Consider the following 26,361-nt stretch of genomic DNA (forward strand, 5'->3'; position numbering starts at 1 on the left):
GGCCAACCGACCTCTCCTGTAAGAGGGAGAACGTCCCGGCGACACTTCCGGCCCCGCCTCCTGAGGCGGAAGCAGAGTCCCAGGCTGCTCCTCCGGTGCCTGGGACTGGTTCCGAGGGTGGTTCCGAGGCTGACTGCCCTGCGGCGGCGTGGCTCGCAGTAGTCAGCATGGACCGCACTTGTGAGGAGAGGCCCGCTGAGGATGGGAGCGACGAGGACGACCCAGACTCCATAGAAGCCCCTACCCGGATCCGGGACACTCCGGAAGACATCGTGCTGGAAGCTCCGGCCAGTGGGCTGGCGTTCCATCCGGCCCGTGACCTACTGGCTGCAGGGGACGTGGACGGGGACGTGTTCGTGTGAGTGCGAGGCAGGGCCGGGGGCGCTGGGTCTGGAAGCTCCCCGGGGATGGAGCTGGGAACAGGAGAGAGGAGAGAAAGTTGCAGGGAGACAAATTTTGCGTGATTGATTGGGTCCGATTCATTCAGTAACATTCAGCTCTTATATCACACCAATCTGTTGAAAGAACTGGAATGTCGTGACAGAGCCCAGAGACCGTAGTAGGACAAAAAGCCCTTTAAGGCCTTGTTATTTCCCAGCGAATTATTATTTATTTACTTACCTATTTATTTTCGAGACGGAGTCTCGCTCTGTCGCCCAGGCTGAAGTGCAGTGGCGCGATCTGGGCTCACTGCAACCCAGATTGAAGCAAATCTCTGCCTCAGCCTCCTGAGTAGCTGGGATTACAGGCGCCCGCCACCATGCCCGGCTAATTTTTTTTGTATTTGTAGTAGAGACGGGGTTTAACCATCTTGGCCAGACTGGTCTTGAACTTCTGACCTCGTGATCCACCTGCCTCGACCACCCAGAGTGCTGGGATTACAGGCGTAAACCACTGCGCCCGGCCTCCTACCGGATTATTATATTGTGCCCGAAATAGGCTCAGCAGACTCCTTTAATTGATTTTTCAAACCACAAATCTTGGCTCACGCCTGTAATCCCAGCACTTTAGGAGGCCGAAGTGGGCGGGTCACCTGAGAGGCTGGAGCTCGAGACCAGCCTGTCCAACATGGTGAAACCCCGTCTCTACTAAAAATACAAAAATTAGCCGGGTGTGGTGGCGGGGGCCTGTAATCCCAGCTACGCGGGAGGCTGAGGCAGGAGAACTCGGGCAGTGAAGGTTGCAGTGAGCCAAGATCGCGCCACTGCACTCCAGCTTGGACGACAGAGTGAGACTCAAAAAGAAAACAACATAGGCCAGGTGCGGTGGCTCACGCCTGTAATCCCAGCACTTTGGGAGGCTGAGGCGGGCTGACCATGAGGTCAAGAGATCGAGGCCAGCCTGGCCAACATGGTGAAACCCCGTCTCTACTAAAAATACAAAAATTAGCTGGGCATGGTGGCACACGCCTGTAGTCCCAGCTACTTGGGAGGCTGAGGCAGGAGAATCACTTGAACGCAGGAGGCAGAGGTTGCAGTGAGCTGAGATCGCGCCACTGCAGTCCAGGCTGGCGACAGAGACTCCATTTAAAAACAAAAAAACAAAAAAGAAAACAACATAAATCTGAGCAGACACTCCCTTGATTAAAACCCTTCAATGGTCTGCTTTTAGGATTTAGTACAAATTCCTCAATCCCGCTTTCAACGCCCTGACCATCTGTGCTCATTCATCCATACCTTTTAAAAATATATCTTGGGGCAGGCGTGGTGGCTCACACCTGTAATCCCAGCACTTTGGGAGACCAGGTGGGGTATCACCTGAGGTCAGGAGTGGGAGAACAGCCTGGCCAACATGGTGAAATCCCGTCTCTACTAAAAATAGAAAAATTAGCTGGGTGTGGTGGCGGGCGCATGTAATCCCAGTTTCTCGGGAGGCTGAGGCAGGAGAATCGCTTGAACCTGCGAGGCAGTGAGCCGAGATGGTGCCATTGCACTCCAGCGGGCAACAAGAGCAGAACTCCGTCTCAGAAAAATAAAAATAAAAAAATCTCGAAACCTCAGCCCCTTTGCACATGCTATTCTGTCCGGAAAACTCCTTTCTCCTCACTTTTACCTACTATCTCTGAGTTCCCAGGATCTCTTCCCTCTTCCTCTATCCCCAGACTAAAATTGGTTACCTATTAGATGCTGCCATGACACCAGGTGACATGGTACCTTTCCCTTAGTAATGAATGGTTGGTAACCATATATCCGTTTGTGTAATTATTTGAATGCTGTCTCCTTCACTAATGTTTTTCAAATGTCTTTGACCTTGCCTCTCAGAGAAATACCTTTTACATTATATATGCTGATACAATTTCTGATTTTATTCTATTATTGTGTGCATGTACACAAAATGCTGATTGTAGCTTTCCAGTCTGTTATATGACTAGAATGTGAAAAAACACTGTTCTGGAGTGTAATCTGTCGTCGGTTTTGTTCTCTATTTTATCTCCAGCCTCTAGTTTAGGGTAGGTGCTCAATACGTGTTTGACTTTGTTTTTTTTTTTTTTTGTTTTTTTTTTTTTTTTTTTTTTTTGAGACGGAGTCTTGCTCTGTCCCCCAGGCTGGAGTGCAGTGGCCGGATCTCAGCTCACTGCAAGCTCCACCTCCCGGGTTCACGCCATTCTCCTGCCTCAGCCTCCCGAGTAGCTGGGACTACAGGCGCCCGCCACCGCTCCCGGCAATTTTTGTATTTTTTTAGTAGAGACGGGGTTTCACGTGTTAGCCAGGATGGTCTCGATCTCCTGACCTCGTGATCCACCCACCTCGGCCTCCCAAAGTGCTGGGATTACAGGCTTGAGCCACCGCGCCCGGCACGTGTTTGACTTTGAACAAAAGATACAAGTTAGAGGCAGTGGAAAACTTGAAGATGCTGTGCTTATCAGATTTACTTAATGAACTTAAACCTCAACCCCCCCGTTAGCTGTAATGGCCTTGAGCGTGTTAACTTCTGTATTTTCATCTTTGAAGGGGAATTATACCTACTCTTGCAGAGGGGACAAATTTGCAGTACAGTGCAATTTTACAGTTCCCTTCTACTACTATCCATATTTATGGTGCCAGGCACTTGGGAGTTGCCCTAGACATCCACCTTTCTTCACATTCCACACAACTTTGTTGCTTCCCTTGTCTTAAAAAAGGTTCTGGAGGAAAATTCTTGGTTCTTCCCTTCCCCACCCTCAGCCATGACTATTGTGAAAAGGTTCCTTTTCAGAGGATTAAATTCAAACTTCTACTTGGCTCACGTGGTCTCATGCCCACCCCAGCCCATCTTTCCAGATTCAGTCATGCTACTCTCCTGCTACAAGGAACCCTCCTCATTCCTTATCTCTGCTGCCTCCAGTATCTGGCCCTTGCTCTCGGCCAGGTAAACTCTACTCTTGTATGATCCAACCCACATGTCACCACCTTAGCTTTCCAGGACTCTCTTCTCCCTTCCCAAGTATTCATTCAATCTGTGAATGTTTATTAAGCTACTTTTTCATGTTCGGCACTGGGACGGAGAAAATGAGCAGGCTCAGTTCTGCCCACCTGGAACTCACTGGCAATTAAGCATGTATTCATTCTGCCCTTTTTGAGGATCTGCTCTGAGGCAGGCACTGGGAGTATTCTGTAAACAGTACTCACCTCAAAGTTGTTTACAGGCTGGTGCCTCTTCCCCACCTCCATTTTGATCCTGCCTCTTTTTTAGCACGTACTCTCAATGTACTGTAATTGTGGCTTTCTGTAGCTCCTGCAGACCTGAAGTGCAAGAGCCTGCTCTACCGTACTGATTTTTACATTTCTAACTTCTGGGGCTGGTTTTTTGTCATTGATGTAAGAAATATTTCCTTCACAGTGGTCCAGACCCAATCGTTGTCCAGGCTGGGGCTTTCAAAGATGATAAAGAGGGGTTGGGTGGGATCACAAAGAAATGTTGAGCAAATATACCTTGAATTAATATATATTGAAAAAAGCAAGACCTAACATTTCAAACTCACTGAAAATGGAGAAATGAGATGGTAAACTTTGGGCTTGGAGGTGTAGAAGCAGGAACTCCTAGGTAGGTGGGAAGGCTGCTCTGTCTAGTTGGTCTCTGCACTCAGTGCAACCCAGGATGGGTCTGGAGTCATTTACTCTCCTTCCCCTCTCCCCAGCTTTTCCTACTCTTGCCAAGAGGGAGAAACCAAGGAGCTATGGTCATCGGGTCACCATCTCAAGGCCTGCCGAGCTGTGGCCTTCTCTGAAGATGGGCAGAGTGAGTACTGGGGAAGACAACCAGCAATGTGGTGGAAGGGAGCAGTGAGCAGCACCATGACCTGGGCACCTTTTCCCCAGAGCTTGTTACTGTCTCCAAGGACAAAGCCATCCATGTTCTAGATGTGGAGCAGGGCCAACTAGAAAGACGTGTTTCCAAGGCTCATGGGTAAGGAGAACAGCCAATTCTGTGTATGTGCATGGAGGTGAAGGGTAAGGACCAGGAGGTCCCCATTGGGACAGAGATGCTCCAAGAAGTTCTACATCTGTGTCTCTAGTGCCCCCATCAACAGTCTTCTGCTGGTGGATGAGAATGTTCTGGCCACTGGGGATGACACGGGTGGTATCCGTCTCTGGGACCAGCGGAAGGAAGGCCCCTTAATGGATATGAGGCAACATGAAGAGTACATCGCAGACATGGCTCTGGATCCAGCCAAGAAGCTGCTGCTGACAGCCAGGTACAACCTCAAATCTGCCTTGCCTCCCCTCCTCTCCCTGTGAAATGTCTTCCTCACATGGACCTTGTGTCTAAGCCTATTGCTCTACTCTCTACAGTGGGGATGGCTGCCTTGGAATCTTCAATGTTAAGAGGCGTCGATTTGAGCTGCTCTCAGAGCCTCAGTCTGGGGATCTGACCTCTGTCACCCTTATGAAAGTATAGCTGGGTATGGTGGGATGGAGGGGTGTATGCTGGGGGCTTAGTCTAAGGCAGCTTCCACATCATTTTCCCTATTTACCTGCAGTGTGGGAAGAAGGTGGCCTGTGGCTCCAGTGAAGGTACCATCTACCTCTTCAACTGGAATGGCTTTGGGGCCACAAGTGACCGCTTTGCCGTGAGAGCTGAATCTATCGACTGCATGGTTCCAGTCACTGAGAGTCTGCTGTGTACTGGCTCCACCGATGGAGTCATCAGGTGAGGGAAGCCTGGACAGCCCTTAGGTCACAGGAAGGGCAGACCCAGTTAGCCAGTACTCAACACTGTTGTTTCCCTGCCCAGGGCTGTGAACATCCTACCGAACCGAGTGGTGGGCAGTGTGGGCCAGCACCCTGGGGAGCCTGTGGAGGAGCTGGCCCTTTCCCACTGTGGCCGCTTCCTGGCCAGTAGCGGCCATGACCAGCGCCTCAAGTTTTGGGACATGGCCCAGCTGCGAGCTGTGGTGGTGGATGACTACCGTCGGCGCAAAAAAAAGGGAGGACCACTGCGGGCTCTGAGCAGCAAGACTTGGAGCACTGATGACTTCTTCGCAGGACTGAGGGAAGAGGGAGAAGACTCCATGGCTCAGGAAGAAGAGGAGGAGACTGGGGATGACAGTGACTGAGGGAATGAATTGAATCTCAAGACAGGTCCTCACCAGGCAAGAGTCTTGCTTATTGAGCTGCATCCCCAGAGAAGATATTTTTTTTTAAAAGACAGGGTTTTGCTGTCATCCAGGCTGGAGTGCACTGGCTTGATCATGGCTCACTGCAGCCTCAATGTGCCCAGGCTCAGGGTGTCCTTCCACCTCAGCCTCTGGAATAGGTGGGACTGCAGGTGTGCACTACCACACCAGGCTAATTTTTAAATTTTTTTGGTAGAAACAGGGGTCTGTGTTGTCCAGGCTGGTCTACAACTCCTGGACTCAAATGATCCACCTGCCTCTGCTTCCCAAAGTGCTGGGATTACAGGCACGAGCCACCACACCTGCCAAAAAACATTTTTTTGAGATAGGATCTCACTCTGTCACCCAGGCTGGAGTGCAGTGGGTTGATCATGGCTCACTGCATCCTTGACCTCCCCGGCTCAAGTGATCCACCTCAGCCTGCCTGGTAGCTGAGACTTGGCATGTGCCACCATGCTCGACTAATTTTTGTGATTTTTTTTTTTTTTTGGTAGAGACTAGGAGTTTCACTATGTTGACCAAGCTGGTCTTGAACTCCTAGAATCAAGTGATCCTCCTGCCTTGGCCTCCCAAAATGCTGGGATTACAGGCATGAGCCACCGTGCCTGGCTGGATATGAATTTTTTTTTTTTTTTTGAGACAGGGTTTCGCTCCTGTTGCCCAGGCTCGAGTGCAATGGCATGATCTCGGCTCACTGCAACCTCCGCCTCCTGGGTTTCAAGTGATTCTCCTGCCTCAGCCTCCCAAGTAGCTGGGATTACAGGTGTCCGTCACCACGCCAGGCTAATTTTTGTATTTTTAGTAGAGACAGGGTTTCTCCATGCTGGCCAGGCTGGTCTCGAACTCCTGACCTCAGGTGATCCACCCGTCTCAGCCTCCCAAAGTGCTGGGACTACAGGCAAAAGCCAACATGCCTGGACTGGATATATATTTATAATACCCTACAGTGTAGCACAAGAAGATGCATTCAAAGCGCTGATATGAGGAAGTACTTGCCCCGTAGCAGCTATTCACTCTATCAGTATAAGACAAACTCTAAGCTAGGGCAAGATAGCACAGACACAAGTATATACTAACCAGGGGTTTAATATAAATACAACCAGCATAGAAAGACCCAAAACTACACAGAAACCAAAACCAGAATGCCATGTGGTGGAGCCAAAGGGCAGAATTTCTGACCCCTGTGGCTCAGCTGCCCCTCCCCGCAAATAAAAACCAACAAAGACAAATCAGGACAATAAAGAAGATTCATGCTAAGCTGTGGCAGAGGGGGGAAGGTATGATCGGGTGGGTGTGGGACAAGGAATGGCCATGGAAGACCACAGGGTAGCTTGGACCCTGGGCTGGGAGGGGGAGAGCAAGGCCCCTCACCACAACTTAAGCCAAACCTAAGCTGCCCCAGGTGCCGTAGGTCCCTGTCCCAGCAGGGAGGCTGATGGCCTGGGCCCATGCCTCTCCCCACCTTTGGGAGTCAGATAGTGGCCACCCAGGCCTGCTGGGCTGGGGCCTGACACAGGCTCTGCCTGCCCATTCAGGCTGCCTGTGGAGAGAGAATGGAGTCACTGTTTAACCATGGTACCTGCCTCAGCCCCAGCAGACCACAGGAGGCTGGCCCCAGACTCACTGAGTGCCTGCAGCAGCCGAACAGACACAGCATCCTTGGCCACCTCATGCCCATCCTGGCCATCTAGGGTCAGCACAACCCAGATGAGGCCACTGAAAGGCACCGGATGCCCAGGAATCACCACCTGATACCAGAAGCGGTGCCAGCCAGCAGGTCCTATGCCCAAACACTTAGTGAGGAACACAGGGCTGCCCAGCTTCATTCGTTGGCACAGCAACTGCAGGGTAGCCCGAGCCCCTTGGGACCCTAACTTGTCCCTTGCCAAGGCCAACTGGCTGCCCTCTGGTTGTGGGGGCCGCAAGGAGGGACCCACAAGCTGCTGGCGGAGTCGCTGCTTCAGGTCTGGCTTGAGCCACTCCACAGCCACCTGCTCTCCACAGAGGTGTGACTGCCCTGCAGGAAAAAGGTAAAGATAAGGGCAGGTCCAAACCCTGGGCCCAAGCCTCCAGGTTGTGAGCCCTTTGGAGCTCACAGTCCTGTAATGTGTAGCCTTCGCATTTCCTGGTAGTGTGACCATGGGTAAGAAAAGACAAGCCTTCAGGCTCCACTATTTGCAAAGGGAGTATAACACAACTGCTACCTTACAAGTTTCCTTGGAGAAGTACTGGTTAATGCAGGCTTTGTCTGCCTCATAACCATCATAATGGCTAATCTTTACTGCCAAAAGTTGCTGTAAGTCAGTCAGTATGCTAAATACCATACACCCATTATGTTACTTAATTCTCACAACCGTCTGAGGAAACAAATACTATAGTAAAAGGCTCAGTTGGGTTCCCTTGAGCAAATCAATTTCTCTAACAGTTTCCTCACAGCTCGAGGGTCCTGTGCCTATTATGCGGTGTGGGTGTAGGGGAATGTTGAGGATTAAGTCAGGAGATAATGCTCGGGAAGTGTTACCAATTTAGGTAAGTGGTGGTGGTAGCACCATTGGAAGTTTTAAAACTCTGAGATCAAATAGTAAAGGGTTGCAAATTCTGGCATGTTTGACTCTAAGATCTTGTAACTTTAACAGCTATGCTCAGTGTAAAGTGCCTGGCAGAACGCGTTTGGCCCCAACCAGCCCCCGGCCACAGCCTACCTTCCACCAGGGCCTTTTTGGCCATGGCAGCGGCCCGGTGAGAGCTGAATTTGAGCAGAGCGATCTGCCCAGGCGCCGGTCCGGGGCTGGGCAGCAGCCGCGCCTCCTGCAGGCCGGGACCCAGCGGCTGCAGCGCGAGCAGCAGCGCGCTGCGGGTCAGATTCAGCGGCAGGCCGTCAACGCTCAGCTCACACTTCTCGGTGCTGCGGCACACGAGCAGCGGGCAGGACGGCCGCAGCGGATGGTTGTGCAGCGTGGCGATGGCGGCCTGCGCGCCGCGCCGCGAGCTATAGCGGGCATAGGCGAAGCCGCGGTTCAGGCCGCTGAAGGTCATCATCAGGCGGAACTCGTAGAGGCGGCCCACGCGCTGGAACAGCGGGATAAGCTGGTGCTCGTACACGTCCTGAGGCAGCCGCCCGATGAATACCTCTGACCCAGCTGGCGGCGGGCTGCCCACCCAGCCTGTGGGAAGGGGGTATGCAAGGCCACCGTCAGGCGACGCTTTCGAATTCTGAGCCCACGGACCCAGCGCGCGAGGGTGGGAAGCGATGTGAACCAAGGTTTGTGAAATGGGCTTACACCCGTACCCTGGGTGGTTGGCATAATTAGGTGACTGCGCTAACGAAGGGGCTGGCGCAGAGTAGGTACACCTTGAGATTGGCCCCCTCCCTCGACGGGGCGGGTGGGCGTGGAGCCACAGTTCCTCCTTTGCTGGGGGATATAAATCCGGGTAGTTTGCAGTTCCTGACAGTGAAGGCTGGGGCAGCCCCTCCCCCAAAGGGGGTTGGTGTAGCCGGACAGGCAGAGGGGCTGGGACTACCGTACCTGGGGGTGGCCCGCCATACTTCCTCTGCCCGTTCACCTGCACCAGGCGGATGCCTGTCTCCCTGACCCACGCCTCCAGCGCCGCCTTGTTCTCTGGATTCACCCTCTCACACCACAGCTGAGAGGGAAAGGAAGGTTGGAATGGCGGATCGCCAAGTCCGCCCCCCACCTCTTCTGTGGGTACTGGGGTCACTAAAGCCGACCCCCGCTCCGGCGCCGGCCCCCAAGTCGCCAGCCGCTTACCTCACAATCCCGCTTGGACTGCATGGCCCTCCCGCTGGCCCCCTCCTACCCTCTTTATAACTTCCTCCCCACCAGCCTCTGGAAGCTTCCCTACCCCTCCACCCCGCAAGCTCTCATTGGCTCTGAGCGCGACCCCGCCTCCCAAGGGGGTGGAGGTATCCACTGCACGTGCGCCGCCCGGGCTTCGCTCAGACCCTCAGGTGAAAGCTGCAAATTAGTGGGTGAGTACCTACGGGGACTGCCTCCCGAGGAGGAGGAGCTCCCAAGCCGCAGGGTGGACGCTGGAGACAAGAACCTCTGGGTCACAAGGTTACTGTCTTTCTCCCTTTTCCATCCCTACATTGGTCTGCCGGGGAAGGTGGGGCTAGGCATCAGTGACACGCAGGCTCTGGTTGAGGTTGAGGCATTTTATTGGACCTTTGGCAATTGATAGGGAGGCATCTGCTCCAACTGGTGCGAGGCCCTGTAGATGAGACCATCTCAGGCTGGGTCCTTGTAGCCCAGGAGCACAGACTGGACTAAGCCCCCAGGGCCTTGTATGAAAAAGGTGTAGTATCTGGCCATTTTTGCCAGTAATAATCAATAAAATAACCATAATAAAAATTAAAGTCTCTGTTCTGACCAGTCTTCAGGTCTTCCTGCTGAAACGGAAAAGTGCAAAGCAGTTGAAGTACATATGCAGTTTGTCTTAACCTCAAATAGTACCAGTCCCACTTCCTTTCCTCTGATAGATTGCTCAGTTCAGCAGATGCGGAGGGGCTGGCCTGTTCTCCTTTTTATTTCCTCCACAAGGTCTTCTCTTCGGACATTCACCTGGCCAGGATGGGAGAAGAAGGTGGTATAAGCATCTTCCATTCCACTGCTGCCCGAGTGCCTAGTTTCCTCTAGCCCTCTAGGCATCAGTCTCAGCTGGGAGCAGGAACCTAATTAAACACCTCAGGCTAGAGTGTGCCTCTTGGGGGAGCCAACAAAACATAGGGTATATGCAGGGACGGAAATCTCACCCTACTAAGACTACAGTAACAGGTTAAGCTCTCAAGTCTTTTATGGTTGTATTAATATCAATGCCAGGCTTTTTCTCAGGTCTTGAATGGGCATGGGCCTGCCAAAATGGCATACATTCTCTGTCCCTTAGCCTTCCTGCCCGCTTCCCTTACCTCTTCTCTGCTAGTCACTGAACGGAGCTTGATGACCCCATCCTTGAGTTCCTGCTCGCCAATGATAGCCACCAGTGGGATGCCTGCCTCCTCACAGTACTGCAACTGGTTCAAAAGCTTTGGGTTCTTCTTGTACAGCAGCTCAGCCTGCAGGGGACAAGAGCAGAAGAGGAAGGCTGGCTTCTGCTGTCCTCAGGGACAGAGGGTGTGCAAGCTGGCACCTTGTTCTTAGCTCCACTTTTGAGAAGTAATGGCAGGATCCATTATGGGTGAGCTTTTATTCAGTTTGTGCCCAGCACACCCAAGTTTGCTGCCACCCTGGGGCTTGCCTCCCATACCTTGATCCCAGCATCCCACAGTTCTGAGACAAGCTTTAGTCTTTCTTCTAGCAGCTTCTTCTGTGCAGATGCCACAAGTACCTGTGTCTCCGTGGTCCGTACTTTCTCCTCCAAAGCCTGGGGAAGGGGCAGATAAGAGTCAGAGAGCTGGGCTAACACCTTCAAGGAGCAAACAAAGCAGGCTCTAGTCAGGATCTTGAGACCAGGCCCAACTCAGCTCTACCAGGGCAGGGGCCCTGTCTTCTCATCTAGCACCTTAGGCATAAGGTAGCTTTTAGTAGATATGAGGACTGAACTAACTTGTACATAGGATGTGTCAGAATAACTAACTTAGGGTAAGAGTAAAGGTAGCTTTTTTACAGTAACTTCAAGCTTATCTCCATGTAGTACTTTTTTTTTTTTTTGAGACAGGGTCTCTGTCACCCAGGCTGAAGTGCAGTGGCATGATCACTGCAGCTTTTTTTTTTTTTTTTTTTTTAATCTGTAGAGATAGGATCTCACCATGTTGCCCAGACTGGTCCATGTAGTACCTTAAGGGTCCATCAAAGCATTCACACAAAAGTACTACTATGAGCCTACCCCAACTAGATCACCCTTGGCAGTTTTAGTCCCCACTTACTATCTACCCATTTATGACACTGTGCCTCTCGCACTTCAGTTACAGGGCACAGGCGTGTATATGGGTATGGGGAAAGGAGAATGCTGCTGCTGCTTCCCTTGTCTTTTTCAGGAAAACTATTTTCATAGTTCTTACAATGTAAGATGCCTACTGGAAGAATGATCTCAACTGGGAAACGGGTGGTTTCCACCCTAGAGAAAAGGCATAGACCGTGGGGAGGTTGCCAGAGCATTTCCCAGAGGATGAAATGCAACCAGCCACTTAAGACCAGCAGCAACAAAGGAGGGCTTGAGGCCACGAGAGGCTTCCTTGGTGTTACTCTAGGTGTTAGAGAGTCACGGTAGCCATGTGAGGGATCCCAGGGCGTCAGACACATGCTTCCCATTTAGAGACAATATTGCAATGTGGTTAGTGGCAAGACTTTGGAGTCAGACCGCGTGGATTCAAATTCTGACTCTACCACTTACAAGTTTCATGGCCTTAAGCAAATTATTTGATCTATAATGCTTCAGTTTTCTCATCTGGAAAATGCAATTAATAAAATTAGCTACTCTCACAAGGCTGTGGTAAGAATTATATTTTGATAATGCATGAAAAGCACCAAGCACAGTGCTTGGCACAAGGCACTAAAATGTTAAGTATTCTGTATCATGAGGAAGATCTAAGTCTTGGATACAGCAGCCCATGTTTGTGACAGCCCTGAAGGAAGCAGAGACCCAGAGCAGAGGATTTAGTGGAGAAAGATGGATTAAAGATCCATAAAACTGACCTATAATGGGGTAGAAATCTGTGAAAAAGAGCAGTAATCTTTTCTCCATTTCTGTGAGATGTTCCCTACCCAAAGCAGCACCACTCACTCCCTTGGAGATCAGATAGCTTAGGTGCCACCACCTGCTCAGACTGTCTTCTACCCACCCCGTAGGACCTACCTCTAGTCTCTGTTCCACGATGGAGAAAATCCGCTCCACCCCAATGCTGAGCCCCACACATGGCACCTTGCGCCCTTTGGGGTCGAACATGCCCACTAGCCCATCATAGCGCCCTCCAGCAGCCACACTGCCCACACCCAGGGGCTCTTCCCCTGCCTGGGCTGGGGTCTGTAGCAGCACTGCCTCATAGATCACCCCAGTGTAGTAATCCAGCCCTCGAGCAAGGCTAAGGTCAAAGGAGATCTGTGGAGATAAGAACATGGTCAGTGCCAGATTAAGATGAGGGATCTGAAGCCCCAGAGCTCAGAAGGGATCCCATCCCCAACTTGACTCACTTTGTCATCAATGCCAAATAGGGTCAGATACTCAAAGAGCAGTTTCAGGTCTCCCAGGCCCTCCAAGGCCTGCTTGTTTTGGGATAGTTTAGGATCCTGGAGCAGCTGTTCCACTAGGGATACCCCACCTGGGGAGACAGACTTGTGAATGAGGCTGACAAGCAAACAAAAAAGGTAAGGGGGGTTGATCTTCTTGCCTGGACTCTAGTTGCCCATACATGTGTGTGTACATATACATACACACACTCACTCTCCTATGTACATACACAGAACAGTTTCAACTTTAGGACTGAGGGCAGTTGGATGGCTGCTGAGGAGGCTTGGTTCTGTTCCTCACCATGCTGCTGGACATAGTCCCCAATGCGGTCAGCCACCTCGGGTGCAAGGCCCTTCTCTCCCACCATCTCATTCTTCACCTCTTCCCAGGACACCTAGGCAGACAGACACCAGTCAGGGACCTCTGGGCAGCTTCTGCACCACAGAGCAGGTATGTACTGTCCTCAGGGAACAGTCTTGGAGCAGTAGCTGCCCATGAGCCTACATCCTAGGGCTAACCTTCCTCTGGTGGGTATAAAGGCATGCACCTCTCTCTCTCAATCTTGTTTTCCATTTCCCAAGGCAGGGTGGGATCTGGGAAAAGAAGTCAAGTACTTGGGTTGTTACCTTGTCCAGCTTGTCTACTGAGGAGCAGATGGTACGGAACTTGCTGTCAGAAACACCACAGATGGCAAACATCCCATCTAGAATACGTCGATCATTTACCTGCAAGGAATCAATGCATAGTGCGGAGGGAATCTCTTTTCTTACATGACCTGCGATAGTCATGGTCACTTGGGCTACTGGTCCCTCTGCACAAGGATCTTGTGAGAGGCCAGGCCCAACTTTGCCCTCCCAGCCTTGTCAGCACTGACCTTGACCAGGAAGTCGCCTATCTGAAGTGAACTCAGGATCTCGCACATGATCTTCAGGCACTCTGCATCAGGGATCATGGGATCAAAGTTCCCAGCAATGTCAAAATCCTGCAGGGAGAGGGTTAGCCAGAGGTCTTCAGGGATTCACCTTTCTGAAGGGGGGACTCTGGGAGCTCTGTCCTCTAGGAAGGCCTGGTTGCACTCAAGCATAGACTTTCTCTTTCATTTTCTTATCATCAGCCCAGAGGTAAACCCCAGCATCCTTGGGCTTCTCACCAGTTTTGGTTTCCTTTCTATCTACTGGGCTATTCCTTCATTTTCTACTTCATCATCTTAACTCCTCCTACTGGGTGGGGTGATTATATGGCTTTAGTGCTTAGCCATTTTCCCTATTCATCCAGAAGCCCTGGCATCAGTCTGGATGATTTGATGTATCAAAGCTAATTTCCTTATTCTCTGCTGTGATCCTATCACTGTGGTTTAAAATAAAGAGCACTGGACCAAGAGTTCTAGTCCTGACTTTGCCTTTCTTACCCCTATGATCTCTTCATCTGCGGGTATCAAGTTGACTCATATGTAAAATGGAGAGACTTTATTCTCCTCCTCCACCACAGGGACATTGTTAAATCTGCATGAAAACACCATAGAAGAGGCTGGGCGCGGTGGCTAACACCACCTGCACTTTGGGAGGCCGAGGCAGGCGGATCACGAGATCAGGAGTTTGAGACCAGCCTGGCCAACATGGTGAAACCCTGTCTCTACTCAAAATACAAAAAATTAACTGGGCGTGGTGGCAGGTGCCTGTAATCCCAGCTACTCAGGAGGCTGAGGCAGGAGAATCATTTGAACCCAGGAGGCAGAGGTTACAGTGAGCCGAGACTGCACCACTGCACTCCAGCTTGGGCAACAGAGCGAGACTCCTCAAAAAAACAAAAAACAAACAAAAAAAACACCATAGAAACCTAAGAGCATTATCTGGGTCATCCAATTTGCTCAGGACACTGTTGAGTACTCAATAGATTCTGCTGGCTTGAGAAAGCCCCAAGTAACCCATCCTGCCCCACGGTTTCCCGACACTCACACACTGGTAGAATTCCCGGTATCGGCCGCGGGTCATGGCTGGGTTATCCCGCCGATATACCTTTGCTATGTGGTAGCGTTTAATGTTGGTCAGTTTATTCATTGCCAAATACCGAGCAAAAGGAACCTGATGACAAAGAGTTAAGGAGAAAGCCCCTCCTATCACTGTCTGCAAGTTGATTATCATCACCAACAGAAGTTGGGGTCTAACCCCTCCCTATGTGGGTAAAACTGCCACCCATAAGATTAATAGCACTTACAAACATCAGAAAGCACCAGCTGTGCTACCACATGAGGCAGCTGAAGGCTCAAAAAAGATTAAGGCACCTTTCTCTTTTGTAGTGTTGACTGGACTTTTATTTATTTTTTTTTTTTTTGAGACGGAGTCTTGCTCTGTCGCCCAGGCTGGAGTGCAGTGGCCCGATCTCAGCTCACTGCAAGCTCCGCCTCCCGGGTTCACGCCATTCTCCTGCCTCAGCCTCCCGAGTAGCTGGGACTACAGGCGCCCGCCACCTCGCCCGGCTAGTTTTTTTTTGTATTTTTAGTAGAGACGGGGTTTCACCGTGTTAGCCAGGATGGTCTCGATCTCCTGACCTCGTGATCCGCCCGTCTCGGCCTCCCAAAGTGCTGGGATTACAGGCTTGAGCCACCGCGCCCGGCCGACTGGACTTTTCTGAGCATGGCAAGGGGCTGGGCAGGTTGGCCACAGACCAGAAAAAGGCCCCCATATGGGATTTCTAAGCAGATGATTCTCTGTGTAGCTTGGAGACAAGGGAAATGTGTTGCTGGTCCATTAAGGCGAATTTTGTCCACTGGACAGGGCACGCGAGAGGTATTCTGGAGCCAGGGGATGACTGTAGAGTTGGAACTGGGCCCTGACATCAAGCTGAGGTCTCACTCAGGATTCAGAAGATTTCTAAGGGTGTGTATGCTCTGTTTAGCCAAAGTCCCACTCCTGGTTTAGAGAAATAATTCCCCTAATCGCCAGAGGCCTCATATTTGATCCTACCTACCCTACCATTCTTAAACCTGAGCCAAGTGAGTGCCAATCCATCCAAAGTCTCAAGTGCCCAAGTTTAGAAAGATACAGTGAGGTCATAGCGAAGGGACAGGAGCTCCCCGCCCTGGTCCTTCAGGTCATAGATAAGCTTGGAATCTTCCCCATACTTTCCCATCAGTGTTTCCTAGAGAAAACATAAATAAATGTGGTCATAGTAATAAATATAACAATTTAAAAGGAAATTTTAAAAACAAACATGACTGATTCCAACTTGTCTACATTTCCCTCTGCTCTTTATCCCAATTCTTAGGTGTCTGATGTAGTTATCATTGAAAGGAAACATCAATTTTGTGTTTTTTGTATTTTGATTTTGTAACAGAGCTGTAGAATTTTTGTTACATATTTTTCTCTTAAAAATCTTTTTTTCTTCAGACTCAACTTCTCAGCATGATTTTTTTTTTTTTTTTTTTTTGAGATGGTGTCTCACTCTGTCGCCAGGCTGGAGTGCAGTGGCGTGATCTCGGCTCACTGCAACCTCTGCATCCCGGGTTCAAGCGATTCTCCTGCCTCAGCCTCCCGAGTGGCTGAGACTACGGGCAGGTGCCACCATGCCCAGCTAAGTTTTGTATTTTTAGTAGAGACAAGGTTTCACTATGTTGGCCAGGATGGTCTCGATCTCTTGACCTCGTGATCTGCCCGCCTCAGCATCCCAAAGTGCTGGGATTACAGGCGTGAACCACAGCGCCCGGCCTGAAGTATTTTTAAAAGATGCATAAATTCCAGTGAGAAGAAGCTCTGTACTTACTTCCTCCCTAATGTTATACTGTTAGATGTTTAGGTTATTCTAATTTTAGAAAAAAATGTTTTAGGCCAGGCATGGTGGCTCACACCTGTAATCCCAGCACTTTGGGAGGCGGAGGCGGATGGATCACCTGAGGTCAGGAGTTCGTGACCAGCTTGGCCAACATGGTGAAACCCTGTCTCTACTAAAAACACAACAATGAGCTGGGGGAGGTGATGGGCATCTGTAATCCCAGCTATTTGGAGGCTTAGGCAGGAGAATCACTTGAACCTGGGAGGCAGAGGATGCAGTGAGCAGAGATTGCACCATTGCACTGCAGCCTGGGTGACAAGAATGAAACTCTATCTCAAAAAAAAAAAAAAAAAAAAAGCCCCATAACATTTCAATATATAATATTTAGGTATATAGCTCTTTTTTTAAAAAAAGTGTTTTTCTTGATGATAAACTACTAGGAATGGGTTATCAGACCAACAAACATAAATGTTTTTATGATGCCTGAGATTCGAATAATGTCAAAAGTAAAAACTGAGGAACGTCTTAAGGGCATTACAGCAGTCCTTGCCCTGTGATGTCTATAATTGGTAATAGCATATTTTGCTCACCAGGTTGGCAAAGATTAAAAAGCCTGAAACTTCCCAGTACGTAGTATCAGAAACAGTCACACACTAGTGTTATGGGCTGAACTGTATCCCCCTGCCCGACCCTCCCCAATTCATTTGTTTAAGTCCTAAATCCCAGTAACCTCTGAACATGACTACATTTGGTGATAGGATCTTTAAAGAGATGATTAAGCTAACACGAGGTCTCCAAGTTGGGCTCTAATCTAATATGTTGTTGTAAGAAGATAAAATTTAGACAGGACAGAGGAAAGACGATGTAAAGACAAAGGGAGGCTGGGCGCGGTGGCTTATGCCTGTAATTCCAACACTTTGGGAGGCTAGGGTGGGTGAATCACTTGAGGCCAGGAGTTCAAGACCAGCCTGGCCAACATGGTGAAACCCCGTCTCTACTAAAAATAGAAAAATTAGCCAGGCGTGGTGGCGCACACGTGTAATCCCAGCTACTTAGGAGACTGAGGCAGGAGAATCGCTTGAACCTGGGAGGTGCAGGCTGCAGTGAGATAAGGTCGTGCCACTGCACTCCAGCCCAGGCAACAGAGCGAGACTCTGTCTCAATTTAAAAAAAAAAAAAGAAAAAGACAAAGGGAGACGATGGCCATCTACAAGCCATGAAGAGAGGCCTGGAACAGATCCTTCCTTTATGGGCCTCTGAAAGAACTAGGCCTGCCAGCATGTTATGTCAACGTCCAACCTCTGGAACTGTGAGAAAATACATTTCTGTTGTTTAGGCTACCCAGTCTATGGTACTTTGTTGTGGTAGCCCTAGCAAACTAATACAATAGGTAAAAACAGTCTCATAAATATGTACAATTATATATCAATAAAAAGAGACAGGTACTACATTGATGAAGGAAACAACAGATAATTTCAGACAGGTTTATAGACTAAAGGCAATAAACCAGCTCATTGTGATAGAGGGAGAACAGCTACTTTAAATAGGTGGTTGGAGAAGACTACTTGAGGAGTGGCATTTTAGCTGAGCTCTGAAATTAAAATCTGGCTGGCTGGACATGGTGGCTCATGCCTGTAATGTCAGCACTTTGGGAGGCTGAGGAAGGAGGACCACTTGAGGCCAGGGGTTTGCAAGCAGCCCGGGCAACATAGCAAGACCTCTGTCTCTATTTGTATTTATGTTTTTTGAAAAAAGGAATTAAAATCTGCAGTCTCTAGTATAATCTGAAATAAATCATGCAAAGAGCTAAGGAAAGGGAGTTCAGGAAAAGGGAAGAGCAAGAACAAAGGTCCAGAGGTACAAACACACTGACTATGTTCCAAGAGTTGGAAGAAGACCAGAGTAGCATAGTGCGCAAGAAGAAAAATAGCATTAGCATGAGATGAGGTAGGAGAGGCAGTGGCCAGATCACCTAGGGCTCTGTAAACCTGAGTAAAGAGTTTGGGTTGTACTATAAGTGCAGTGGGAATCACTGGGTTTGAAGCAGGTAGTAATGCAATCTTGGTTGGTTGGTTGGTTTTAGAGACAGGGTCTTGCTACATTGCCCAGACTGGAGTATGGTGGCTATTCACAGGCACCACTATAGCACACTACAGCCTTGAACTCCTGGGATCCAGTGATCTTTCTGCTTCAGCCTCCTGAAAAGCTGGAACTACAGGTGTGCCCAGTTGCAATCTGGTTTTTAATAGCAAAGAACTAGTAACCTCAGAGTCCATCAATAGGAGAGTGGTTGCATATTTATGTATGTATGGTTTGGACGAATCTAGAAAACATCCCAAGTACAAACGCCCTGCAATACAATGTAGACAGGACCCAGACCACTCCAAAGAATGGCTCTCTTTTGGAAGCTGCTGGCCACAACCAACATAATAAAAGACAGGGCCTCTCCCTCCAAGCCATTCTTGTCCCGCTTGTTATTGGAGAAGACTGGTCTGTGTCCACAACAGGAGTGGGCCCTTTGGACCCTCACTCTCTTGTTGTCATCTTCTTTGTTATTCAAATGCCCACTCATCTACAATTGTAGTTTCTTCTTGCCCTTTCCTCACCTTTAGTTCAAATACAGGTGTATCAATGACTTCTGCACCATGGCGCTTGAAGCAACGGATGATTACGTCAAACACCTTCTCACGAACAGCCATCTGCCGGGGACTATAGTCTCTTGTGCCCTTGGAGTTGAAATCAGCCAGAGAACCAGAAATGAGGTTTGAAAACCAAGAACAATACATTTTGAAAATATAAAAGGATGACTTCAATAATGAAAAAGCAAATCCTGCTCTAAACAGATTTTCCTACAGGCCACTGAGTTTTAAAACAAGTACAAATAATTCCCTATTAATTCCCACACCATTTGCTATCTGCCTTACAAACTCCATTCCCTTTTAAGCTTGGGGTCTATTTTCTAAAATTCTTAGAACTCTTTTCTTTAAGTCATTTTCCTAAAAACTCTTTCTGGGATAACAGAACATTTCCTGGCCTAATAACAAACACCAACCTGAGGCTGGGCACAGTGGCTCATGCCTGTAATTCCAGCACTTTGGGAGGCCGAGGCAGATGGATTGCCTGAGGTCAGGGGTTCGAGACCAGCCTGGCCAACATGGTGAAACCCCATCTCTACTAAACAATACAGAAATTAGCCGGGTGTGACGCCTCGCCCCTTGTAGTCCCAGCTACTTGGGAGGCTGATGCACGAGAATCCTTGAACCTGGGAGGTGGAGGTGGTTGCAGTGAGCCGAGATCGTGCCATTGCACTCCAGCCTGGGCAACAGAGTGAGACTCTGTCTCAAAAAAAACAAACAAATAGTGGTGGCGGGTGCCTGTAATCCCAGCTACTCGGGAGGCTGAAGGCAGGGAGAATTACTTGAACCTGGGAGGCGGAGGTTACAGTGAGCTGAGATTGCGCCACTGCACTCCAGACTGAGCGACAGAGCAAGACTCCATCTCAAAACAAAAAAACAAAAAACAAAAAAAAAACCAACCAGTCGGGCATGGTGGCTCACGCCTGTAATCCCAGCACTTTGGGAGGCCGAGGTGGGCAGATCACAAGGTCAGGAGATCAAGACCATCCTGGCGAACCCTGTGAAACTTTATAACAGGTCTTTCAAATGTTGATACATTTCATTATACAATATCAGGAAGCCTTATTTATTTACATCACCTCAGATCTCATCAAGAAAGTCTTTTTTTTTTTTTTTTTTTTTTTTGAGATGGAGTCTCGCTCTGTCACCCAGGCTAGAGTGCAGTGGCGCGATCTTGGCTCACTGCAACCTCTGCCTCCCGGGTTCAAATGATTCTCCTGCCTCAGCCTCAGCCTCCTGAGTAGCTGGGACTACATACAGGTGTGTGCCACCATGCCTGGTTAATTTTTTGTATATTTAGTACAGATGGAGTTTCACCATGTTAGCCAGGATGGTCTCGATCTCGTGACCTCATGATCCGCTTGCCTCAGCTTCCCAAAGTGCTGGGATTATAGGCGTAAGCCACCTTGCCCAGCCTGGTTTTTTGTTTGTTTTTGACACAGAGTCTCGCTCTGTCACCCAGACTGGAGTACAGTGGCATGTTCTCGGCTCACTGCAACCTCCACCTCCCAGGTTCAAACGATTCTTCCGCCTCAGCCTCCCAGGGAGCTGGGATTACAGACATGCGCTACCATACCTGGCTAATTTCTGTATTTTTAGTAGAGACAGGGTTTCACCATGTTGGCTAGGCTGGTCTGAAACTCCTGACCTCAGTGATCTGCCCACCTTGGTCTCCCAAAGTGCTGGGATAACAGGCGTAAGCCACCACACCCAGCAGAAAACTCTTTAATTATTGGGAAGCTGTCAAGCTTATGATGGAAGATACAAGTTTTCTAAAATTCTTTTTTTTTGAGATGGAGTTTCTTGTTGCCTAGGCTGGAGTGCAATGGCACGATCTCGGCTCACGGCAACCTCCACTTCTCGGGTTCAAGCGATTCTTGTACCTCAGCCTCCCTAGTAGCTGGCATTACAGGCACGCGCCACCACGCCCGGCTAATTTTTAGTAGAGATGGCGTTTCTCTGTGTTGGTCAGGCTGGTCTCAAACTCCCAACCTCAGGTGATCCGCCCGCCTTGGCCTCCCAGAGCATTGGGATTATAGGCATGAGTCACCACCAGCCCAAGTTTTCTAAAATTCTAACTTTCACCTGAATATTTGAATTTTATCACTGCCTACAGGCACTGTCAGATGTCTTCCTTGAGGTGACAAGGCTCACTTCGTTCATTGTTGTAAAAATGTCTGCCAAATATTTAAATTTGAAAAACCATAATTTATCTTTCAGTTGTTAATTCAAATAAAACAAGATGTTCTATGAAAAAAGTAGCTAGATCAGCTTGCAACTTGAACAATGGCATAAGCATTTTCCCTACCTTGGGGTGCAGAAGTGCTTTATATGTGCTTCCCATTTTGTCATAGCAAATATTTAAAAATAGGGTCCTCAAGGGTCAAGATTCAATAAAATTAGTAAGTTTTTTGGCCAGGCATGGTGGCTCACGCCTAGCACTTTGGGAGGCCAAGGTGGACAGATTGCCTGAGTTCAAGAGTTCAAAACCAGCCTGGGCAACATGGTGAAACATGTTGTAGATTTCTTGTGTTTTTTGTAAAATACAAGAAATTAGCTGGGTGTGGTGGTACCCGCCTGTAATCCCAGATACTCAGGAGGCTGAGGCACAAGAATTGCTTGAACCCGGGAAGTGGAGGCTGCAGTGAGCCAAGATCGTGACACTGAACTCCAGCCTGGGCAACAGAGTGAGATTCTGTCTACAAAAAACCCCAAAACAAACAAACGAACAAAGTTTTACCATTTTATCAATGACATTGTTAAGTAAAACTAAACTTTATTTATTTATTTACTTGCTGTGAGTGCATGGCAGTGAAGAACATACTGGCTATTAGTACAGTTTAGTGTCACTGTCTTAATTTATGCTGAGGCACCAGCAGTTCTACTCATCAGTGCTTTTGTGCCTTTGGTGCAAATGTTAACACAATAGAAAAGGCAGATAACATCTTAGAATTATTATAGAAGGGCTAGGCACAGTGGTTCATGCCTGTAATCCCAGCACTTTAGGAGGCCAAGGTGGGTGGATCACTTGAGGCCAGGAGTTCAAGACCAGCACGGCCAACACGGTGAAACCCCGTCTCTACTAAAAATACAAAAGTTAGCTGGGTGCAGTGGCACATGCCTGTAGTCCCAGCTACTCGGAAGGCTGAGGCAGGACAATCGCTTGAACCCAGGAGGCGGAGGTTGCAGTGAGCTAGGATCACGCCACTGCACTCCAGCCTGGGCAACACAGCAAGACTCCGTCTCAAACAAAACAAATGAATTACTATAGAAATAGTTTTGACCATGAAGATCCCTTGAAAGAGTCTTGTCTCACAATACTGAGTTTTCTATTGTTAATACTAAAATGGGTACTAACTCTCTAGCATAATCTTATTTTAATGCTATAATATGGAAAATTTCAAAGACACAATATAGAGAATAGTATTACAGGTCACCATTTATCCATTACCCAGCTCCAACAACCATTAATATCTGCTATTCTTATTTAAGCCCTTACATGTTTTTCTTAAATATTTTGAAATAAATCCCAGACGTCATATCATTTCATCCATAAATACTTCAATATGAATCTCTAACACATAAGGACATTTAAAAAACCCCAAAGACTCTATCTTTATTATAACTAACAAAACTAACAGCAACTCCTTAATATTATCTAATGCTAAGCCATGGTCAGTTTTTCCCTGTTGCCTCGATAATATCTTTTTATGGTTGATTTATTTGAATCAACTTCAAAATGAAGTCTATGCGTTGTAATCAGCTGATATGTCTATTTAATCTACAATAGTTTCCTTCCCTCCCCCACTTTTTTTTTTATTTTAAAAAGGTCATTTATTAACTAGGAAAATTGGTTCATTTGTCCTAAAAAATTTTTTCACATTCTAGATTTGGTAAACAATATGCTTAATGTGTCATTTAACATGTTCCTCCATCTCTAGTATTTCCTGTAAACTGATAGTTAGTCCAAAGATCTGATTAGATTCAAATTCAATTTACTTGGCAAGAGTACTTCACAGGTGGTGCTGTGTACTTCTTGTTGCATCACATCAGCAGGAACATGTCTAGTTGTCCTACTTTAGTGATGTTAAAACTCATCACTGGTGAGGACAGACTGATCCATCATAAATTCCACAGTAAGCTTTTCATCTAATAGTTTGAATAATCACTGATCATCACCACTTTGGGATTTTACACTGTCTCTTTAACCTCCGAATATGAGTTATATGTAGAAAGAAACAGCTCAATGAATTTAGGAGCCCAAAGAATTAACCTTAACACAAGGAAAACAGACATCTCCCCTCTCCTTTGGAATTCAATTTCAAATACATTTATTAAATAGAGTCATCCCTCAGTATCCGCAGGAGATTTGTTCTAGGCCCCGTGTGGATACCAAAAATCCATGGATGCTCAAGCCCTTGATATAAAAATATATGCACATCCTCCTATACACTTTAAATAGTCTCTAGAGTATTTATAATACCTTAGACAATGTAAAGGCTGTGTAAATAGTTGTTATACTATATTTTTTTATTTGAAATTTTTATTGTTAGATTTTAAAAGGTTTTTTTTTTTTTTTTTTTTTTTTTTTTTGTAGAGATAGGGACTCACTATGTTGCTCAGGCTGGTCTCAAACTCCTGGGCTCAAATGATCCTCCCCTTGTGGCCTCTCAAAGTGCTGGGATTGGCCGGGCGTGGTGGCTCAAGCCTGTAATCCCAGCACTTTGGGAGGCCGAGGCGGGCGGATCACAAGGTCAGGAGATCGAGACCACAGTGAAACCCCGTCTCTACTAAAAATACAAAAAATTAGCCGGGCGCGGTGGCGGGCGCAAAGATAGATGTGTACCCGCCCCCCACCCGCTACACCCTTGTTCTGCTCTCTAATCTTTGCACGTACCAGAGGTTTCGTAAGTTCTGTAAGTACATGTTTCTCTTTCTGAGGCCAGGTCACAAGGAATGTTTAAGTAAGATAGCCAGGTCACAAGGTGTGTTTAAGCAAGATAGCCATAAACTGGTCGTGCAACCTGATGCAATATAATTAACTGCCTTTGTGTAAAACTGCTCTTCCGCCTCAAGGGTTGTACTGAAATATCAGAAATGGCGGGAACCAATCATAGTTTGCCAAATCGCTTTGTTCAAACTCCAGCCAATCATACCTCTAATTTGTATAATGATTCTATGCCTACTTTCCTTAGACTATATAACATTGTTCGGAGCTCAGTAGGAGGCTGAGGCAGGAGAATGGCGGGAACCCGGGAGGCGGAGCTTGCAGTGAGCCGAGATCACGCCACTGCACTCCAGCCTGGGCAACAGCGTGAGACTCCGTCTCAAAAAAAAAAAAAAAAAGTGCTGGGATTACAGGTGTAAGCCACCACATTCAGCCAGATTTTTTTTCTTAATTGTTTCTTTTCCCCTGAATGGTTTTGATCTCCACAGGTGGTTGAATCTGTGAATGTGGGACCTTGGGATATGGAGGGCTGACTATATCTATTTAGGCACCTAGTCTGTCTCAGGGTATATAAACCACAAAAATAACTACTTAAAGTTGGTGCAATAACAGAAATATGTATGAAGTGCCAAGAGAACCTAGATGAAAGGGTAAACAGTTCTGTTTATAGAACTTAGAGAAAGTGGAACTGAACTGGAGGATGAGCTCAGAATCTCCAACCTCATTCCACTCTACTCTCCTTTACTTAGTTCTAGCCATGTAGATCATCCTCTAGTTCCTCAAAACTACCAAAGTTCTTTCCCACTTTAGGGTTTCCATACTCTACCTGGACTTATCTTTGTCACACTTGTCCTCTGGCTATCTCCTACTCATTCACTAGATCGGTTAGTATATCACTTCCTCAGTTAGCCTTTCTCAGACTCCCCAGTTCTCCCTTATTTTTCTCAGAGCAACCTTAAAGTCTTTATATCATTTTTCACAATATGTAATTACATAACCATGTGTGGTGGCCAGGTGCGGTGGCACACGTCTGTAATCCCAGCACTTTGGGAGACTGAGACGGGCGGATCACTTGAGGTCAGGAGTTCAAGACCATCCTGGTCAATATGGGGAAATCCTGTCTCTACTAAAAATACAAAAATTAGCTGGGCGTGGTGGTGGGCACCTGTAGTCCCAGCTACTCAGGAGGCTGAAGCAGGAGAATCACTTGAACCCAGGAGACAGCGGCTGCAGTGAGCCAAGATGTGCCACTGCACTCCAGCCTGTGCAATACAGGATACTCCGTTTAAAAAAAAAAAAAAAAAAAATCTGTGTGGGATTATTTGTTCTAAGTCTCTCTCCTTCAGTAGAATGTAAGCTCCATGAGGGGAGGCTATATTGTCCACCATGGTATATATTCAGTGCTTTGTATAGTGCTAGAGACACAGTGCTAAATACACATTTACTGAATGAACGAAGGAGTAGCAGCAGCAGGCTGACTCCCCGATCACCCAGCTGGCCTAGCTTCTGCCATCACTTTGCCATCCCAGAATGACTCAGGTAGAGTCCAGTCCAGCCCAGCGCCCAGAGCGACTGTCCTCTCCTCTGCAGTATTTCAGATCCTCCTCAATGACCTGGTTTAAGGAGGCAGACATAAGCGCCCCGTGAGTAGAGTTAGAGACTTTCTCAGTGGCTCCCTACAGGAATGATATTACCTTGGGGGTTTTGAGCACAAACTTCTGTTTGCTTTCATCAGGACCCAGCTGTGCCTTCAGTTTCAGGAGTTTTCCCACCTCCTCCTCGATCTGTGGAGGGAAAGAAGGCGCTGAGCTAACCATCTGTCAGTCTCCTGCCTCCCCCGCCATTCATTCAATATTCCTCCCTCATCAGGATCTCTCTGCTCAGGCCTAGCTTTGTTTCTCTCGGGACCCACCCCGGATACCTCCCCACGCAGTCCACTCTCCTCCCTACAAGCCTGGTCGTTTCCCTCACATCCCTATCCTATGTCCCGAACACCCTGGCTTTACGTCCTCCCAGGCTTTGCCTTGGCCCTCCCCTGCTGCCTAAGTCTTACCAGCTCGGCGCTGGCCTTCTGCTGCTTGAGGCCTCGCACGCGCTCTCCCTGAAGTTTCACCAGCTCCTCTAGCGCCGCACGCTCTGCCATCCCGGCTGTCCACTTGAACCCACTGCTGCCTAGACCAGCGACGGCGGCCCCAGCCTCCGCAAGGATGACTTCCGGCTATCGAGTC

General features: G+C 48.3%; 3 protein-coding genes and 1 long non-coding RNA gene across 11 annotated transcripts; 2 read left to right on the top strand and 2 right to left on the bottom strand.

Moving 5' to 3' along the window:
- The first annotated feature begins 43 nt into the window (after nucleotides 1-43).
- On the top strand, nucleotides 44-6,453 carry WDR55 (WD repeat domain 55). The gene is given in 7 exon segments (NM_001256898.2): nucleotides 44-358; nucleotides 4,118-4,218; nucleotides 4,299-4,386; nucleotides 4,496-4,675; nucleotides 4,773-4,872; nucleotides 4,961-5,130; nucleotides 5,215-6,453. Coding segments are annotated over 7 exon segments (1,152 nt in total). The 5' UTR covers nucleotides 44-167; the 3' UTR covers nucleotides 5,537-6,453.
- Nucleotides 6,454-6,664: 211 nt separating this feature from the next.
- Nucleotides 6,665-9,485, bottom strand: DND1 (DND microRNA-mediated repression inhibitor 1). 2 transcript variants are annotated; one of them, XM_077937160.1, is made up of 5 exons: nucleotides 9,367-9,485; nucleotides 9,124-9,241; nucleotides 8,299-8,760; nucleotides 7,221-7,613; nucleotides 6,665-7,136 (listed from the first exon to the last, which is right to left on the bottom strand). In XM_077937160.1, the coding sequence occupies exons 1-5, from the start codon at nucleotides 9,388-9,390 to the stop codon at nucleotides 6,985-6,987; spliced, it is 1,149 nt and encodes a 382-aa protein (XP_077793286.1). In that variant the 5' UTR covers nucleotides 9,391-9,485; the 3' UTR covers nucleotides 6,665-6,984. The 2 variants fall into 2 exon arrangements, with proteins under 2 accessions (XP_077793286.1, XP_014996528.1); XM_015141042.3 differs by lacking the exon at nucleotides 6,665-7,136 and having other exon boundaries at nucleotides 7,156-7,613.
- Nucleotides 9,486-9,758: 273 nt separating this feature from the next.
- HARS1 (histidyl-tRNA synthetase 1) lies at nucleotides 9,759-26,353 on the bottom strand. 6 transcript variants are annotated; one of them, XM_077937154.1, is made up of 13 exons: nucleotides 26,187-26,353; nucleotides 25,828-25,917; nucleotides 19,156-19,275; nucleotides 15,824-15,919; nucleotides 14,797-14,862; nucleotides 13,656-13,763; nucleotides 13,408-13,506; nucleotides 13,082-13,175; nucleotides 12,745-12,872; nucleotides 12,410-12,652; nucleotides 10,862-10,978; nucleotides 10,524-10,670; nucleotides 9,759-10,179 (listed from the first exon to the last, which is right to left on the bottom strand). In XM_077937154.1, the coding sequence occupies exons 1-13, from the start codon at nucleotides 26,274-26,276 to the stop codon at nucleotides 10,108-10,110; spliced, it is 1,470 nt and encodes a 489-aa protein (XP_077793280.1). In that variant the 5' UTR covers nucleotides 26,277-26,353; the 3' UTR covers nucleotides 9,759-10,107. The 6 variants fall into 6 exon arrangements, with proteins under 6 accessions (XP_077793280.1, XP_014996527.1, XP_077793282.1 ...); XM_015141041.3 differs by having other exon boundaries at nucleotides 14,737-14,862; XM_077937156.1 differs by lacking the exon at nucleotides 19,156-19,275.
- On the top strand, nucleotides 17,437-25,440 carry LOC144329538 (uncharacterized). Of its 2 annotated transcripts, XR_013394891.1 has the most exons (4): nucleotides 17,437-17,587; nucleotides 18,768-19,886; nucleotides 20,648-21,005; nucleotides 25,395-25,440. It is a non-coding gene; the product is annotated as an uncharacterized LOC144329538 (long non-coding RNA). The 2 variants fall into 2 exon arrangements; XR_013394892.1 differs by lacking the exon at nucleotides 25,395-25,440 and having other exon boundaries at nucleotides 20,648-21,012.
- Nucleotides 26,354-26,361: the final 8 nt, after the last annotated feature.

Source organism: Macaca mulatta, chromosome 6 (genome assembly GCF_049350105.2).
Source record: "Macaca mulatta isolate MMU2019108-1 chromosome 6, T2T-MMU8v2.0, whole genome shotgun sequence".
Taxonomy (NCBI): Eukaryota; Metazoa; Chordata; class Mammalia; order Primates; family Cercopithecidae; genus Macaca; species Macaca mulatta.

Bases quoted from the DNA above. Each gene is read 5' to 3' on its own strand.
- HARS1 (XM_015141041.3), bottom strand. From the start codon at position 26,276: ATGGCAGAGCGTGCGGCGCTAGAGGAGCTGGTGAAACTTCAGGGAGAG. The intron at 25,918-26,186 runs GTAAGACTTAGG...TTCCCTCCACAG, and splicing joins AGAAGGCCAGCGCCGAGCTG to ATCGAGGAGGAGGTGGGAAA. The intron at 10,979-12,409 runs GTAGGTCCTACG...CCCCTTCCCCAG, and splicing joins TCGTGGAACAGAGACTAGAG to GCTTTGGAGGAGAAAGTACG.
- DND1 (XM_077937160.1), bottom strand. From the start codon at position 9,390: ATGCAGTCCAAGCGGGATTGTGAG. The intron at 9,242-9,366 runs GTAAGCGGCTGG...TTTCCCTCTCAG, and splicing joins AGTCCAAGCGGGATTGTGAG to CTGTGGTGTGAGAGGGTGAA. The intron at 7,614-8,298 runs GTAGGCTGTGGC...TTTTTCCTGCAG, and splicing joins CAAAAAGGCCCTGGTGGAAG to GGCAGTCACACCTCTGTGGA.